The 17,258-nt window shown below is 41.2% G+C and overlaps 1 protein-coding gene across 2 annotated transcripts in view; it reads left to right on the plus strand.

Annotated features, from left to right (window-relative positions):
- Positions 1–17,258, plus strand: part of PHACTR2 (phosphatase and actin regulator 2) — a 147,260-nt gene that overhangs the window by 22,221 nt on the left and 107,781 nt on the right. The window contains exon 1 of one of the 2 annotated variants that reach the window (XM_054162674.1): positions 10,914–11,124. The exons of the other annotated variant lie outside the window; for it this stretch is intronic. Coding sequence (XP_054018649.1) covers positions 11,112–11,124 — 13 coding nt within the window. The 5' untranslated portion in view covers positions 10,914–11,111. Of the gene's footprint in view, positions 1–10,913; positions 11,125–17,258 lie in introns of those variants that run through there. 2 annotated transcript variants of the gene reach the window in all.

A 17,258-nucleotide genomic window follows, 5' to 3' on the forward strand; every position in this document is an offset into this window, starting at 1 on the left:
CCAAATTTTGTTTCCCTAAATACAGCAGTAGTCAAACAAGAGGGTATAATTTCATTGCTCATAGCTCAGTCTTTTTCAGCTGATGTTTGGTTCTTAGTCTTTTCTTGGGATGTTTTTTCCAGGATTTCTGTGGCTTCATTGTTGCCTCCTTGGACAAATTTTCTGCTCTTTCTTTCTGCCTTTCTTCCCCAGACACACATGCTTCTGAGCAAAGCATCCAAACGATTTGAACCAGATTTATAGCATGTTGTTGAGTTCTTTATAATACACATCTCAGCGGTGGAAGCCTTTATGTTGCATTAACAGTAGTTTACCGTCTGGCTCCATGCTGGGGCGGGGCATTGTTTGAGCTGTAACTCAGAATAAAAAGTTTGGCCTATGTAATATCAACATTGTTACCCAAAATGACTCCGGGGTTCCCTTTTTCTTTTGCTATTCTGGCCAGCTGTGATCCAATGAAAGTACAGCCTATGGTGATAGAATTGCATCCTGAGCTGGAAAATGTCTGTCCAATCAACAAAAGCAAACTCTCTCTAATGCATCTTTTTTCCCCCCCAACACCTGCATGTGGCACTTCTCCAGGATGCTGATTTGGTGTGTTTTACTGATGTCAGTTTGGCTCTGTGTTTTTCACACACATTTTGCAGTACTTTCCATCAAACATTCATTATCAGCCACAACAAAAATAACTAGTGCTGATCACTAGCCTCTTTCATGGCAAATACATATTTTATAGAAATTAAAATGTACCTATCCTCTCACTGCCTTTGAGGTGCATTGAACATCTGCTGAGGGTTTTTTATTGCTGGTTTTAGAAAATTATGAACCTGTGCAAGGTAAAGTGATTCAGGACAAGAGTTAATAGATGTCAAAGTGAACACAGAAATTCATGTGACCGACAAGGGTTCTAAGAGTTGAATTACACATACACCAACAGACATACCGTCCGCGCTTGAGAAGTGAAGTCAGTCTCTGACTGTTAGTCACTACAAAGAAATATCCTTTGGTGCAAAGACAAAACACTAGCAGTATCTGGAGCTGTGATTCTAGTCTAACTGGATCCCTTGAGATGGCTGATCACATGGAGGAAGTTCTCATTCATAAATATCTCACTTTGAGTCAGATGAAGTAGACACAGGGAGAAAGATGAGTGTTTTCTTTCAGGGGTCTCTGCTGGCACTACATAGAAAGTTTAGCTATGCTGGCCATGTTTCACTGCTACACAGCCCATTTAGCTTGAGTTCCTGCCCATGAAGGAAGAGAGTAACATTGGAAACTATATGGAAATTCAGAGGCTGAAGTAGTAGTAATCCTGATGTTGAAGAGATGAGACATAGTTCCATCAGACCTCATACAGACACTAATTGCTCTTGGACGGTATATGGTTAAAGTGAATCCCTTCTATTTGGATTAGAATTTGCAATTGAGACTGCAGCCCCAGTACAGTAATATAGAGACTAAATTCACATATAAATATAGAGAAATAGATATTTATCTCATTTGGGAGAACATATGCAAGCAGTGTCCTTTACTCTGCTTTAGCTAGGTTCACCTGCTGTTCTCCTGTAAAATATTGCAGAACATCTGGCAGCACCTAACAGTGTGCCTTTAATGGTCAATTCTGGCTGATGGACTTTATTTTTTTAATGTACACCATGGACTACAAAAGCTCCCCAGGTTAACAGTGAGATTTACATGATAGTGAGCAAGACTGCAGGGGAAAGATGGTAAGGTAACAAGCTGAAGTTATACATTCTTTAGTGAATCTTGTCAAGTGTGTCATAGAATCATAGGACTGTTGAGATTTGAAGAGACCTGTGAGATCATGAAGTCAAATCACTCACCTTGAGCTTGCAATCCTGCCACTACTTCTAAGGCACTACCACTAAACCATGTCCCAGAGCATTTCATCCATGCATCCTTTGAATACCTGCAGGGATGGTGAATTTGCCACCTCCATAAGCAGCCTGTTCCAATGCTTGGTAACCCCTTCTGTGAAGAAATTTTTCATAATATCTAACCTGAACCTTCCCTGGAACAAATTGAGGCCATTTCCTCTTGTCGTGATACATGTTGCATGCAAGAGGAGACCAACTCCCAACTTGCTCCAACTTCCTTTGAGGTAACTGGAGAGATAAATGAAGTCTCCCCACAGCCTCCTCTTATTAAGACTTAACAACTCAAGTTCCCTAAACTGCTCTTCATACGACTTGTGTTCAAGACCCTTCACCAGCTTGGTTTCATTGCTTTGGACACACTCCAGCATGTCAATATCTTTCTTGCAGTGAGAGGCCCAAAGCTGAACACAGTACTTGAAGTGTGGTCTCACAAGTACCTAGACCTGCTGGCCACACTATTCCTGATCCAGGCCAGGATGCTGTTGGCCTTCTTGGCCACCTGAGCACACTGCTGGCTCATGCTCAGCCAGCTGTCAATCAACACTCCCAGGTCCTTCTCTGCTGAGGAGCTTTCCAGCTACTCTTCCCCAAGCCTGTAGCATTGCATAGGGCTGTTGTGGCCCAAGTGCAGCACTTGATAGTTGACCTTGTTGAATTTCATACCATTGATCTCAGCTCATCTATTCAGGCTATCCAGATCTCTCCTCTGATTGCTTCTAAGTTATGTCTGCTTAGACTGCTGTCTCAAGAATCCAGTTACAAAACACTGCAGTCATATTTGTCTGGCTAAATATACATTGCATCATATACAATGCCTGAGTTCACACTAGCAGCTGCTTTCAGTCTTCAGAGTTTGAAAGACATTTTCATTCTCAGTGTTTATTTGATCATTTTCTTAAGGTTGTCAATTTGACATGTAAGTGATAATTAGCTAGGTCTCTCCTGCCTAAATTTTACTTCAGCTGAGAGAGAGGGCTAAGACAAATACCAGTAAGTATCTCAAATGCAATCCACTTTTCTGTTCCATTAAGTCTTTTTTAATATATTTTTAGTCATACTACTTAAAACAACTGATGTACCCAGGATCATCCCTATTCTTATCATAAGCCTGACCACATTTTAGGTCCAGAGATGAAGTCCTCACCCCAGTGAAGGGGAAATGTTGCTGTTGGCTTCAGCATGAGTGGGCTATCACCTCAGATCCTCAGAACAGGATTTATTCTGTCTCATAGAATACTGAATTATCCATTAGCAGACTTTAAGAGAAAACAGAAAGAGAGCAACATTTTTGCCTCTCAGTAAGGTTACTTTCCCTCTCTTTTTACTGTACATGAAATTGTAAGAGGGAAATCTAAAAAACACAAGAGGAAAAGTAGTGGTCCCAAGGTAAGCAGGGAAAAATGGTTTGTAAATCTACTACACACAGTTGTTAAAGCATGATAAAATCTGTTGTTTCACTTCAGCAAGGATTAATGAAAACATTTTCTGCATATATTCATGGCACTAATGCTAGAGGGGATATTAGGTCTGACTTGTGCAAAACAAGCCCCTAAATTACTCTATTTTACTCTTTTGTTGAGCTCGGTAACTTGTGTTTGATCGTTATCATCCAAAAAGATACCCGGTCCTGATGAGATGTACCTCCAGAGGCAGAAGATCCACCAATAACCTTGGTAGCTTAATCACGCTTGCTGTTGTGATAGACACTTGCTTTTACTTGAGAAGTGTCTATTCTCTGTTTTTCAGCCATTGTTTCATGTTGAAACTTTTTCTAGCAGACTAAAAGGATTTGTTTTTTTTCTGGGTGCTTGGCCCCTTATGACTCAAAACATGTTCTCCTTTTATATTGCAATAGAAGGCTAGAGCATTTTTGCTTGTATTAACCATCCTCTTCAGGCCAGTTACTGAGAGCAAGGTGCTGCTGCATCAGCCACAATATGAGTGAACCAGAGACAAACTGAGATCCAAAACGGGTGTTCCTTAAATCCAGAGCTTCGGTTTGGCCTCTGCCCAAATACAAATGCTGCATCTAGCCAAATATCCTGATGGTTTCAGGACATTAAAAGGTGTTTGTACATTTTCAAAGCCAGAACACTGTATAAACAGGCTTTGTAATTGTCTCGCTCAGGTGTGGGAAGCCTGCAGCCCATAACATGGCCTTCGAGTCTGGGACTTCATTTCACAATGCGCATATGGATACAAATTTTATATTTCATGTTATTTTCATATAATGCTGAGGATTATATCAGCCTGCTACCTTATAACTACACTCAACAGTCTTATTTTGGGTTGATTTGCCCTATTTCCTATGCCAGATTTAGCCTGGCACTCTGGATAGCAAAGGCCATTGTCTGGTTTTAGTCGGAGCTCATTGCTGTTTCCATAGGAATAGTAACTCATCTCAATGCACTTGTTTGTGATATTTAAAGAGAAAAGGAGAGAGGTTATTTCAGTTTGCTTGACAGAATTCACTTGTGTGAGCAATATGTTATATTAATGCATGAACACCCACGTCAGGGATTGTAAATGGCTGTGCAGGCCTTGTAGCCTGTTGCCCAGAATACTTACCCAGTTTTCTATGACAGAGAAAAATATCTCTTCTGCGCTTTCCCAAATCATAGCCTTAATCCCTTTACTAGCCATTTGCTTTTTCAAGTAATTTCCAGTTCTGGGAGACTGTAAATGTAAACAGAAGTGCACGTTCTGTTTCTGAGAGCAAATACTTGACAATTGAGTAGAAGATCTGTGGCAGTTTTGGATCCATGCACTTGTCTACTGTTGCAGCCCCACCTGGGACTTTGTGAGCTGGTACATGACAAGCTCTGAAAGTTTGATTTCCAGTAAGAGGGGAACATGGAGGACTAACTGCTCAGTTTGTGTGTGTCCATGTGCCCATGAGAGTGCAAGATGAGGCAAGAAGGAAAAGTGGTACAGAAGTGATGTCTGACTAAGATGGAGGAGACAGGTGCAGATGAGTCTGAGACATGCCATTTTTACCAGTGCATCAATTAGACCTGACTCTGAGTGGATTTAATTGTACTCTGAAGGCAGCCAGCCTGGTTTAAATAGTAGTAATAGCTTGAAGCTATTAGGTATGTTGTTCCTAAGGCTTCCATTGCCAGCTGTGCAGCTGTGCTCATGGTGACACCAGCAGATAGTTAATATAGATTTACTGTTGGTCATGTTAGGTTATAAATTGTTCAAGCATATCCAAGTCCATGAAATCCTCTAAAGATTTACAGACATAAGTGAGCAGTTAGGCATGTGCAAACCTGCCTGGTTCTATATCAAGGTCTGCTATATCAGGGTCAGTGGGAAAACTAAGGGGGAAAAACGTGTGTTTATTTTTCCAGATGTTTCAAACCAAATACACAGCACACCTCTTTCTGGATATGAGTTCACTTAAAGATTTACTTAAATAATCAAGCATTTGGAGGTGTTTTTCCTGTCCACACTTTTATCTCCTGCTGAGCACCCCTTTTCATGATGTGCTGAAACCCCTTTCTTGACCTCTCCCCATGTCCCTGCTTTCCCTTCCTACAGGCCCTGTGCCTCCTCTCTCTGCACTATACACAGACATATGTCCAGCCCTTTCCTGCTCCCTCTGAAAACCCATCTGTGCTGTGAAACTCTCCACCTACAACTACTACATATTGCTGTCTGGATCATACTCTCTTCTTGTTTTCTATTAAATCTGTTGGCTTCAGTGGTGTTCCTTCTCCCCTTGCAGCTTTTGGCAAGAGTCAGAACCTCTGCAGCTGGCCTGGCTATTCAAGGCTAAAGTCTTCCCAGGGAACAAAAGGCTCCTGTTGCTTGGTCAGCAAAATAAAGCATTCTCTGCACTTAAAGCAGCATATTAACAATATTTCCAGGTTGAACCATGGCTTCTTCCCAGAAAAAGAGCATCATTGTTACGCCTCTGCTTTAAACTCTTCTGCTTCTCCAAGGTGGGGAAAAGACATTTGACAAAACCTTCTCCTGGTGATGCTGGCAACTGTTACTGGTCTTAGGGAAGGGTTCTGCTAGAGGTCAGTTCTGGACCCTCAGCCCTAGGGTTTTCATATACATAAAGCATGAAGAACACACAGCTAACAACTTCGTATTTATAGAGATGTTAATAATCAAGGATTTTGGTGTGGTTTGCAAGGTATTCTTTTGCAGTAAGTGCCAATCTTTGTTACTGACTGAAAAACTGGGATTCGTCTGTAGCAGAGTCCCAGATCCTTTGCTGCCATCCCCGTGCCTTCAGAATGTCCTTCACTCACTCCCTACCTGTGAAACCACTCCACCACTGGTGGAGGGAAGTATACTGCACAGAAGGTAATATCTTCTGGAGGGCCACAGATATAGAATACATAGAATAAACCAGGTTGGAAGAGACCTTCAAGATCATCGTGTCCAACCCATCAACCAATCCAACACCACCTAAACAACTAACCCATGGCACCAAACACCCCATCAAGTTTTCTCCTGAAAACCTCCAATGACGGCGACTCCACCACCTCCCCCAGCAGCCCATTCCAATGGGCAATCTTGCACTCAGCATGGTCATGGCCCAGGACTTGGTGGATGCTTAGAACAATTGCATGAAACTTTATATTTAGAGTGTTGGTTTTGACTATACAAACCCACAGCATCTAAAAACAAGTACAGCTTCTCCCAGAGACACCTGTATGATGGTTTCTGTGTGGGAAGAAACAGACATAGTGAAAGGGAAGTGAAACATTTTGCCTGAAATGGCATCTTGTGGTGTCAGATCTTAGCAGTGACAAATCTGCGCTGAGCCAAGCCACATTTCACATTTTCTAAATGTGTTCTTAGGCATCTTTGTCATGACTGGAAACAGCACAGCTGAAGCTGTACATCAGTTCTGTGGGCTTGTCCACTCCAAGTGTTTTCAATAGCCAGTCACTGAGGTCTCTGTTTACCCTGCTTGCTTTATTTATTACTTACCTAGGCAGATTGCTGTGCCTCTGTGAATCCTCATCGATTTTCCCAGGAGAGAAATGTCATTACTGCAACTGGCTGTGTACATCAGGTACACTGAAGAATGGGATAATTGGGTTCTGTGTCATTAGTGATGCTTCTGATGTACCCCATAATGCTTTCCTCTCTAGGAGGTGGCGCTGATTATCTGAGTTAGCTGCTCCATTGACTCTTAGCCCTGCACCACTGGAGTCTCACGTAATCTCCCCTGTATTCATCTTCACACAGCTCAGGTGTGGGGATTGAGCATAGAATCATAGAATCAATAAGGTTGGAAAAGACCTCAGAAATGCCACATCTAATCCTTTTTTGAACACCTCTAGGGATGGTGACTCCACCACCTCCCTGGGCAGCCCATTCCAATGGCAAATCACTCTTTCTGTGAAGAACTTTCTCCTCACCTCAAGCCTAAACTTCCCCTGGTGCAGTTTGAGACTGTGTCCTCTTGTTCTGGTGCTGGTTGCCTGGGAGAAGAGACCAACCCCCACCTGTCTACAACCTCCTTTCAGGTAGTTGTAGAGAGCAATAAGGTCTCCCCTGAGCCTCCTCTTCTCCAGGCTAAACAACCCCAGCTCCCTCAGCCTCTCCTCATAGGGCTTGTGCTTGAGACCTCTCTACAGATGTTGTCCTTCTCTGGACACATTCAAGTATCTCAATGTCCTTCTTAAATTGAGGGGCCCAGAACTAGACACAGTACTCAAGGTGTGGCCTAACCAATGCTGTCATGGTACAAGTCATTCCTGTAGGAGGTCAGATGTTGGAGGAGCTTGCACAAAATCATTCAGAAAGTGTGGGTTAACAGGAAATTGAACCCAGATCTTAAGTGCCCATGATGTACAGAAATGTAAGCCAGGACCCCCTCCTAGGTGAAGAAAACTGGGATGTAGTTTGACAGAGTATGAGGCTTTGGGAAGGGAAACACCGAGCTTCGGACACTGCAGATACGATCTTCTGAGTCCTTTCTCAAAACTGCCCTTAAACAGACTGAAGTATTTTGGTGTCATGCAACTATAGACTGTGATGGAGTTGTTCTGTACTTATAAATTAAGAAAGTTTATGTTTGGAATATATGTATATTTAACTTTTAAATAACAATTGCAGCCTGCTATTCAACCCCACCTAGTATCAGTATCTTTCTTTTGCTCATGTGCAGTCAGGGAGACATTGCTTTAATCCTGTACTAAGTGCATCTGATTGTACACATTTATTAATTTCTATGTGCTAATCTACCTATAAGAAAAAAAAATATCAAAAATGTATTTTGTAAAGTTCTTTTTTTGGAAGGTCCTGGTGAGTCATTTTCTGTTCAAACAGAAGAGATTTAGGGCATATGTCATATTAAGTTTCTATTTATAGCTAGCTTTCAAGAGTTAATAAATGGTTACCTCTCACACAGCCCTGATGAAGCGCCCAAACTCAATGCTGGTTTCCTATATCTGTACCATTGCCTGGTGGCTGCTCAAGTGCATACTACTGTTTCCCACACCAAGTGAAACTCAAAGCAATCAGACAGGATTCAGAAACAGTCTCTTAGCTTTAATAAGCACAAGACATTTGTATACTTGCTAGGATTTAAGATAGTCAAAGAGTGGTGAAGTGTTGGAGCAGGCTGGCCAGGGACGTTGTAGAGTTGCTATCCCTGGAGGTGTTCAAGAAGTGTGTATATGTGGAGCTTCAGGATAAAGTTTAGTGGTCCTGGTAGTTGGGTTACATTTGGACTTGATGGTCTTACAGGTCTTTTCTAACTTTAATGATTCTGTGAGTCTACCCTGCAGGGATTTTGTCATCATTCCCCATTGTTGGTTGGTTTTAGTCAGACACCTCTAGGCTTTGCAGCTCTGCAGAGCCCCACCTCCAAACCAGGTGTCACGACCCAGTGTCCCAAGACAACCCTGGACAGCAGGAAAGGTCGTGCTAAGATTCAGAAATTCCCTTGGAGTAAATACAAGTGAACTGACATCAAATGGCTGATGAATTGGGTTTGTTAGAGCCAGTGAAAGCTCTTGGTAATGGACCAGAGCTGAAGGAAGATGGGCACATAAAAGGGAGAGGGGAAAAAGAGACAGAGAGAAGGTATCACCACTCCTTGGATCCAGTGAGGAAAAAAATACAAGAACAGTCCAAGTTCTTGGTGGTCAGTGTACATTCCTGCAGGGTCTTCTGTGGTAAATACACCATGGACCCTGGAAGTTGTGTCCTTTCAGGGAATCTCCCTTTTATGCAGACAGCTTCTTTTTCACTTGATTGACTTAACCAATGAGCGATAGCATCGTGGCACAGAAGCACAATCTTCTGCTCTTCCCTCCCCAGCAGTCTTCCAGTGCTGCACTACATCCTCCAGGTCTCTCTGGGACCTGGGAGGCTTTGAAGACCCATCAAAAGTCCCTGCTTTCTCTCCTTCTCTCCAGGAGCACAGTACTCTCCAGGCAGCTACCCTCCACAGAGAAGCTGAAGAAAACTGGTTGCTTCTCTTGGGTGGCCACTTCACAGCCCCCAGTTTAGTGTTCCTGTGCAACTATATTTCCTCAGATGCACATTAACCAATTACCTAAACTGGCACATTAATCAATTGTCATTAACTGATACAGAATCTAGTGGATGAATAAGCTCCTTATTGGTAATTTTTAACCCTTTGTATCAGTGTGATTATAGCTCTCTGTAACATGTATTAATGCAACATGTCTATGATAACTTCTATTTTTATAAGCTCTTTATAAGCCACTTATAAATAGAACCTTAATATGAAGTGTGACAGATTTCTAATCTTTAGTCTCTCCTTAGCCCTCCAACTGCTTCCTTTCTGGAAACACAGAATATATCCAGTATGTCCTAGATATTCTCCATTCTTGCTGGTGACTTTAGCTCCCAGCCATTGATTCTCTCCACTTCTTAATCAGTGTAAATAGATCAGTGCTGCAACTGTATTTTTAGTTAATGTTTCAGAAGGACAAATAAGATCCAAGGGGCAGGGAGGGGGTGATAAATAGAAAATGTATTTTGTTGCTGATGGGATGCTGTGAGGCTGAGGGTGATTCATGACAATGTAATGCAGATGCAAAACTCTGTGTGGTATTTGTGTGGCATCCAGTACTGTACAAATTCACTCTTTCACCAAAGTCAGTGTGTTTATGGTCTCCTTTTCACCACTGGGCAAACACTGTGACACAAAATGCTCATTTAGGGTTATACAGCAAACCATTGCCAAAATGGAGGATGGAACCCAAATTTCCTGGGTACCCTTCAAGTACTCCTTCTGTTCACGTTCTGCTGCCAGGGGAATGATTTTTTAAATGTGAAAATAAAGTATTTTTTAATTTGTAAGGAGGCAACTATAGAATTTGAGAGAAGGGGAATCTTTATGAGTCTATATTGGGGTTTTTTAGATTGTTTACTTCTACGGGGGAAAAGCCTGTACATCAGCAGCATAAGTGGTATGGAAAATTTGGAGTGCTTGTTCACCTCAACATGTGTCATTTAGATTTTGTCCAGTCTATTCCCTCCACCATCCCCTGTGTTTTCACTTTGACCTGAAGGGAAGTAAAGCCCTATAGTTACTTTTCACCCTTTCCTTACATTCAGCTATGAATGTTCTAATAATTAATGTTGCCAGGCAATTAATATATGGACATGCATTTGCAGACAAGCACATCTGCTGTGTTTTTCACAAACCATAGGGAACATCAGGTGCAGGACTTGTAGGATTTAAAGCACAGCTAAAATAATAGCTGCAGATTGTGATCTAACATAACACTTTCTCAAACAGAGATCCCTCCCTTTTTTTTTTCCTCATTAAAACTTTTGCTGTTACGTCACTGATAAATCACAACCCTTTGCTCTTTTCCAAATTTTATTGAAAGTTTTGCTTTCCTACCCATTAAACCCATCCTCATTACAGTTATTTTTGCTTTTCAGAAACGTATATTCAATATTATAGGCTTGGAGTTCTTTTGTTTTCTCCCTGAAGAGGTAAAACCCTGGGGGATTTAAGTATCTACTTGATAGGCTCGCACAATCCTAATCAGCCTATAATGGAGCTAATGGCTGTTTGTCATCCTTGGAGATATAAATTTCCTGGTGATGTCTGCTGCAGTCAGTGCATGAAGTATGCTCTGACTGCCAGCAAGGTCTAATAACCGGGAGAAGGGCAGCCAGCTTCATTAGTGAGAGTGAGAGCGTGCCGGCTGCTTTTCGGGAGAACTGTGCATTTTTGAATACCGAGAGGGGAAAATGGATAATGCTGGTAAGTGAAATAAAACAGATCTTCAGCCTTAGTGGAGCTATGGGATTCGTTTCTATCCTGTCTCACTTGCTGTGGGAGATGTGTTTCTTTAGCCTTTGTGGCTTCTTCCTTTTTGGTGTCCTCTATTAGAGCAAATTTCTATGTGTAAAATGTGACATACTGAAGTTGTTAACTCTTTCATAGTCTGCCTTTTTTTCTGGTTTAAGTCTGTATTTCCTGAAAACGTGAACCTAAAACTGTAACATGGGATCTGCCTTTTTAAGGTTTGCAGTGTTATTTCAGAAGCTGTATGCAGGAAATGTGGCAGGACATACTGACACAGTATACATGCATATAATTCAGTTGGAAATATCACTCATGGATTGCAATAGAATGTGGATGGGTAACGAATAAAGTAGGCAATGCATCTCTCTCGTGTGTCTTGTTTAAAGCTGTCTCTGTAGTCTCCTTTTAATGTCTTGCTCTGTTTTGTATTTAGTACACAAAACATTGAATATATTTGCACTTTTTGTTGTTTTGTTTGATGTTCCAAGTTTAGATCATGCATTTTCATGACAAAGAATGCACTTTGTGGTTTCTAAGGAGGCACACACAATACCTACATTGCGCCAGTTCATTATTTGCATTTCCTATTTGCATTACTTTGTAGCATTAAGCAGAGCAAGAAGAGAGCTCTTTGGGCTGGATATTTTGCACATTGCTTTGACTGCTATAAAACTTGAAAATGTCAATGTCTTACTGATCTATCGGTATTAGTACAATACATATTAGGACACAGAATCTGCAGTAGACTCAGTGCCCTTTGAAACCTGCTCCAATCATCAGATTTGTCTAATGTTGACCTTAAAAGTGCTGATCACCTCTAGAGTGTGTGAAAAAAAATATTCTGCAGTAGATTTCAGTGATGATCCTATATATATATATATATATATATATATATATATATATATATATAAAATGTTGTGGGTTCTTGTAAGTGGGTTGTTTTGTTTTAATAATAGCAAGACTCTTGCTTATGTCTGCTAAGCTGTCCAGGTCAATCTCATCTCAAGTGTATTGCTATCGACTTCTGCAATGTACAGATTAAAGGGTCCTGCTGCTTTTATGTCTGTAAAGTACAAGATGACAAATAATAGTAATAAACAAGTTTTTTTCCAGAAATGAGAACATTAGCATAATGGAAAAATTACATTTCTGGTACCCATGAACTTAAAAATTGACTTTGTGAAATAAACCTGAATAGGAATACTCTTTGCACTCAATATTTTGGCTAGCTTTTAAGAAACCTTAACATAATAAAATATGATGACTTGTGTTTAATATTCCATGATGAGGCAGAATTTTCTGGTCAGAGGGGAAGAATTCCTGTTCTCTGGTATGGTAGCCTGTGGCCGTGAGATACCCTGGCAGGCAGTGCTAATTCCTCTAGGTTTTTACACTCCTCAGCCTGAACAACTAATACTGTTGAAGTCTTGACAGAGCTATCACTAATCCAGGCATAAGAATCTGTTCTGGAATGAGTCACATTTATTTTAAAAGCCAGTTTTGGAGGGGTGAAGAGGAAAGCTAGTGTCTGAAAGATAAAAAAAATGTGGAGGTGAAAATAAGTAAGGCTTTGCTCTCTGCACAACTTTTCCAACTACTTTCAAAGCTTCTTATAACATGTTTGCTGAATAACTCCAGAATTAATTTTTTTTCATGCTGAAACAGTGGCTCATACTCAGTACTTTTTAGAAACCAGTTGAAATTAGATACAATAATTCTTTTAGAAGGAGAATTAAAAGCTAGCTGTAGAAATACCCTGAAACCAACCCAGCAACAGATGGAATTAAGCTTTAGTGAGGACATCTCAACAGAAAGCATGGCCATGTTGCAGCTTCTACTGTGGTTACCAGTGAGTTTCTTGTTGCCTGAGTCAGGCTGGTCCAAACCTCCAGCAAGCTTCAGTCCCATTTGTAGTGTGGGCACGCTTCCTTCTCCAGGCAGCTCTACCAATAGTACAGCCACTTCCATGCTTTGAGCACTGTAGAGAACACTTCCATTTCCACAGACCCTACAGGGAGCTAGGTAAACACAGCTGGATCTGCAGAGATATTTTTAGGGCTCTTAATCCCTAATTGCAACCAAATGGAGTCGGGTGCCAGCACGGGTACTGTGCATCTGAACATCTCTCTAGATCTACTCTGTGCCCTCTGACTGCTACAGGCATGCAAGCACACCTTTGAAAACCCTGGCAGTGTAATCTGGGCACTTAGAAGATCAAGGAGACAGGAGCAGGAAATTTGCAACCATAAAACTAGCTGCCTAATTAATTTGTTCTTTTGCAGCTTGCCAATTGAAATGTAAACACGGTGATGTATACAAACTGGATACCTGCCTGAATTCTTCCTCGAGAGATGCTAATTCTGGCAATACAGAGCTGCAGAATATTAGCACATCTGAAGGTTTCAGCCGCTGAGTGTTAGAAATAACAAGTTGGTTATCACTGTCAGTGAAGCAGGCCTTTGTTATTAAATTCATCATGCTTTCAAAGAGACTTTCAAAGTCAGACCATGGATAATTGTTGGAGAAAACTCCCATCTTCTGCTCTCCATAACAGAAACATCTCTGTAATTCATCGCTCTTCTTCTGTGCCATCATCGAAACAATTCTATGGCCCAAACTGTTATTTAAAAAGCTCAGTGTTGCTAATAGGTCACCTGTGCGCACCTTTTAGCTGTTTCAGCCTGTGCTTTAAGGAACAATATTTTAATTTCAATAGTTCTTTCCTTTAAATGTTAGATTGCTTATTTTTAATCTGTGTACCGAGACAGCTCTACATAATCATTGTCTCGTGTGTTCTTTTAAAAGCCTTTCCTGGAATAACAATAAAATATTCATCCATTTGTGTATGGCACATCAGGACAGCTCTAGTTGTAATTTTTTTGCCTATTTTGGCATCAGCTGCTTGTAATGGACTGGCTGCAGGTATTCAGCCACAAGGCTGTCTGTAACTATGGACAAGGCAGGACAGTCAGCAGCCCTCCATCACATATTCTGGGCTCTGGCTTTGCTGCACAGGTCTGCTTTGAGCCAGACACATCAAGCCTGGTGACAGAAATGACATAATAAAACTTGTTTTAAAGAACCAAGGAAGAGCTGGAAATAACTCATGGGGGGAAAAAGAAAATATGAAAGTAACAAGAAACTTGCAGTAGCAGGAAGAGAGAAGCTGTATAAACAGGCATGTTCCCAAGTGGTGCTTTTTAGAGGGGATTTCACATAAGAAGGAGTGAGATTAGCATCATCCCTTCCTGCAAACTCCTAGTCAGCCATGCAGACATGCATCTCACCTTAAAGTGGATAGCTCTCACAAATGCATTCATACTCAAGGAGCATGCCCACACAAGGTGCCAAAAGTGTGTGTGTGGGAAGGATCTCATCAGGGTGAATGGCACCATAGTGAGGTGGTGAGTTGTGCATACTATACTATGGGAGGACCTATTTCATGTTTCTTGGGGATTTATATGACTTCTTTGCACTTGGAATATAATTTCAGCAGTAACGAGCTAGCTGTAGTTAATTGTTATCCTGAATTATGTAGGCTTTATAGCTGTGACAGCAGGTTATGCCTTCCAATAAATAGTTTGGTTTAAAGGGGCTGGGTGTCTTGTATATTGAATATCCTATTTCTGAGGAGTATTCAAGTAGCACAACTTCATATTTGTCCAGTAGTGGAACTTAGAGCTTTCCACTGAAGCAAAATTATTTAATTTGAGGCTTGAAATGTCATGGGGCAGGAAGAATAACAAGTGTCAATTTTTGATTTCTTCTGCATGGTATCACCTGTCACAGGAAGGGTAAAAGACACAGAAAGTTATCTGTTAATGGTAATTCCCTCGCTTTTTAAGTAACTGGTCATGTCTTCATAACTGTCATTGCCTTTCAGTAAGTCCATAGGACTTACTTAGCATCCTTTAAATATAAGAGTGCTGGGATTGAATGCTGGTTAAGGATTTGACATTTGTAGTCTCTTACCTGAATTCAAGGCAAACTGGGTGCATTTGTTTTTTAAATGTAGGGGAGAAATATATTCACATATTTAGAAAAGCAAGCTGGGAAGTGGGCTTGATCCTGGTTTTCTCATCAACTCACAAGTGCTCAAAAACCTGTAATGTGGCTCAGCTGATATGTGTGAAGAGTTAGGCTACATACCAATCTATCAGTGTGGTGTAAGGTTCACTTGTTGCCCTTAAAGGGCTGTGAAATTCTTTGGCCATCTAAGCTCAATATGGGCTCAGTTGTCCTCATCAATTTGGAAACCTATTGAAACAATACCACTTGAAATGGAGACAATGGCACTGTAACACCAGGACTGTCAGCTCTTGGGACACAATGACTAATCCAAACTCCAGCATCAAAATCAATTGCATCCTGCTGGTAACTCTGTTTTGATCTTTGGTGATACTTTGCCCATGTTCTCCCCAACAGTGTGAAGGTACTTTTGGAAAGAACAGTATCTCCTTTCTCTCCATCCTACTTTTATGTATAAGTTTAGTCATGGTCCTTGCAAAATCTGGCTGTCAGTGATGCCACATTGACTTTTAGTTGGTTCGTATGTCACGTTCTATATATGACAATGGGATTTCCACATAGGCAGTAAAACACAAAGCACTAATCAACTCTTTTATACTATAGTATGTAGCTTTGTGTCTCCTATTTGCAGTCATGGCCTCAGTTGAGCCAGATGCTATAGCATGTCATAGGTTACTGTTAGAATGTTGAATTTTTTCTTGTTGTAATTTTAGAATGGTAATCATGGCTTATGCCTCTTTACCCAGAAGCTGGAACAGTGTGCTTATAAGGCCATGATCTTGGAAAATACTTCTATGAGGATTAAATTTCCTTGTGATGTTGCTGCTTCCAATATTATTTTCAAGTCTGTAAGCATGTAGTCTGGAATAATTCTATAGGACCTTGCACCAGAAGTAGCAAAATATCATGTAGGACTAAAACAATGATGCATTTTCTAATGCAGTGATGGTTCAAGCTGTGGCTGCACTGTGCTGACACACTCTCATGATACTTTAAGCAACTCTTCTTACAAAGCAGTGCTGTGAACTCTGTCTGTTTGGAGTGATAGCATAATACACATTTTATTTTCTAATAAGTTTTGGTTCTGTTTTCTGAAAAAGCTAGCAAGCATCAGACCATCAGGTGCTGAATTTGTGCCTTATATTTACATTGTACTCGTTGTGTATTTGACCCTTATTCTGGGTGCTAAGTCATCACTGCCACCAATGATGAAGGAGCAGCAAGTGTTGTGTATGGAAGCAGAAGCCCAAATTTGACAGTTATTGCTTCCCCACACACTTTTATCAAGGACTAGACCATAGTTGGAGGAGCTATCCATTTTGACAGCATGAGGGAGCAGTCTGGTGCAGGAACGGTTGTATCAAGAGAGGCCCTGGCACAAAGCACTCTGAGAAAAGCAGCCTGCTCTCTGGGGGCTTCAAACACCTCAAACTGAGGGGGCTGGAACTGATCTGCTAGGGAAAAGGCAAGATCCTATGACCAAATAGCAGGTGGCTGGTAATAAGGATCTAGTCTGCTGCTGCTTAATCATCATTCATTGTCTCTAGCTGTGAGTGTTTTGCTGCTTAATTGTGGGGTGACTTGCAGGGGTATTGCTGTGGGCACTAAAAGTAGACTCCATGAAATGTTACAAAAACTTCCCACACCCCCACACCCATCTCACTGTTCAAACATTTTTTTATATTTTCACCTAAAAAGTGTATAAGACTTGTTCCTAAAGTATAATTGGAAAACTTAAGTAGCTTGGGACTGCAAGAATACCTGGCAGTCTTCTTCCAGCAGACAGAAGTACATCCTAAATAAAGCAGCTGAGCTGTTCTCTAATTGCTCCTTCTGGAGCATGGGAGCTCCAGGGCCAAAGCAGGCATCTTCAAATGGTGCCCTGTGGAGAGGCAGTGTCAGAGGATTTGTCACCTGGGTTCGTTCTCCCACACCCAAGGAGCCATGTGCATTTGGCTGTGAGTGCAGCTCAGCACTAGAGGGGATTTGCTGCTGGAGATGCCCGAATAAAGAAGTAGCCATATTCATTTCAATAAAACTGCATTTTTATTTCCCCCCCA

This window comes from Dryobates pubescens, chromosome 6, assembly GCF_014839835.1.
Source record: "Dryobates pubescens isolate bDryPub1 chromosome 6, bDryPub1.pri, whole genome shotgun sequence".
Classification (NCBI taxonomy): domain Eukaryota; kingdom Metazoa; phylum Chordata; class Aves; order Piciformes; family Picidae; genus Dryobates; species Dryobates pubescens.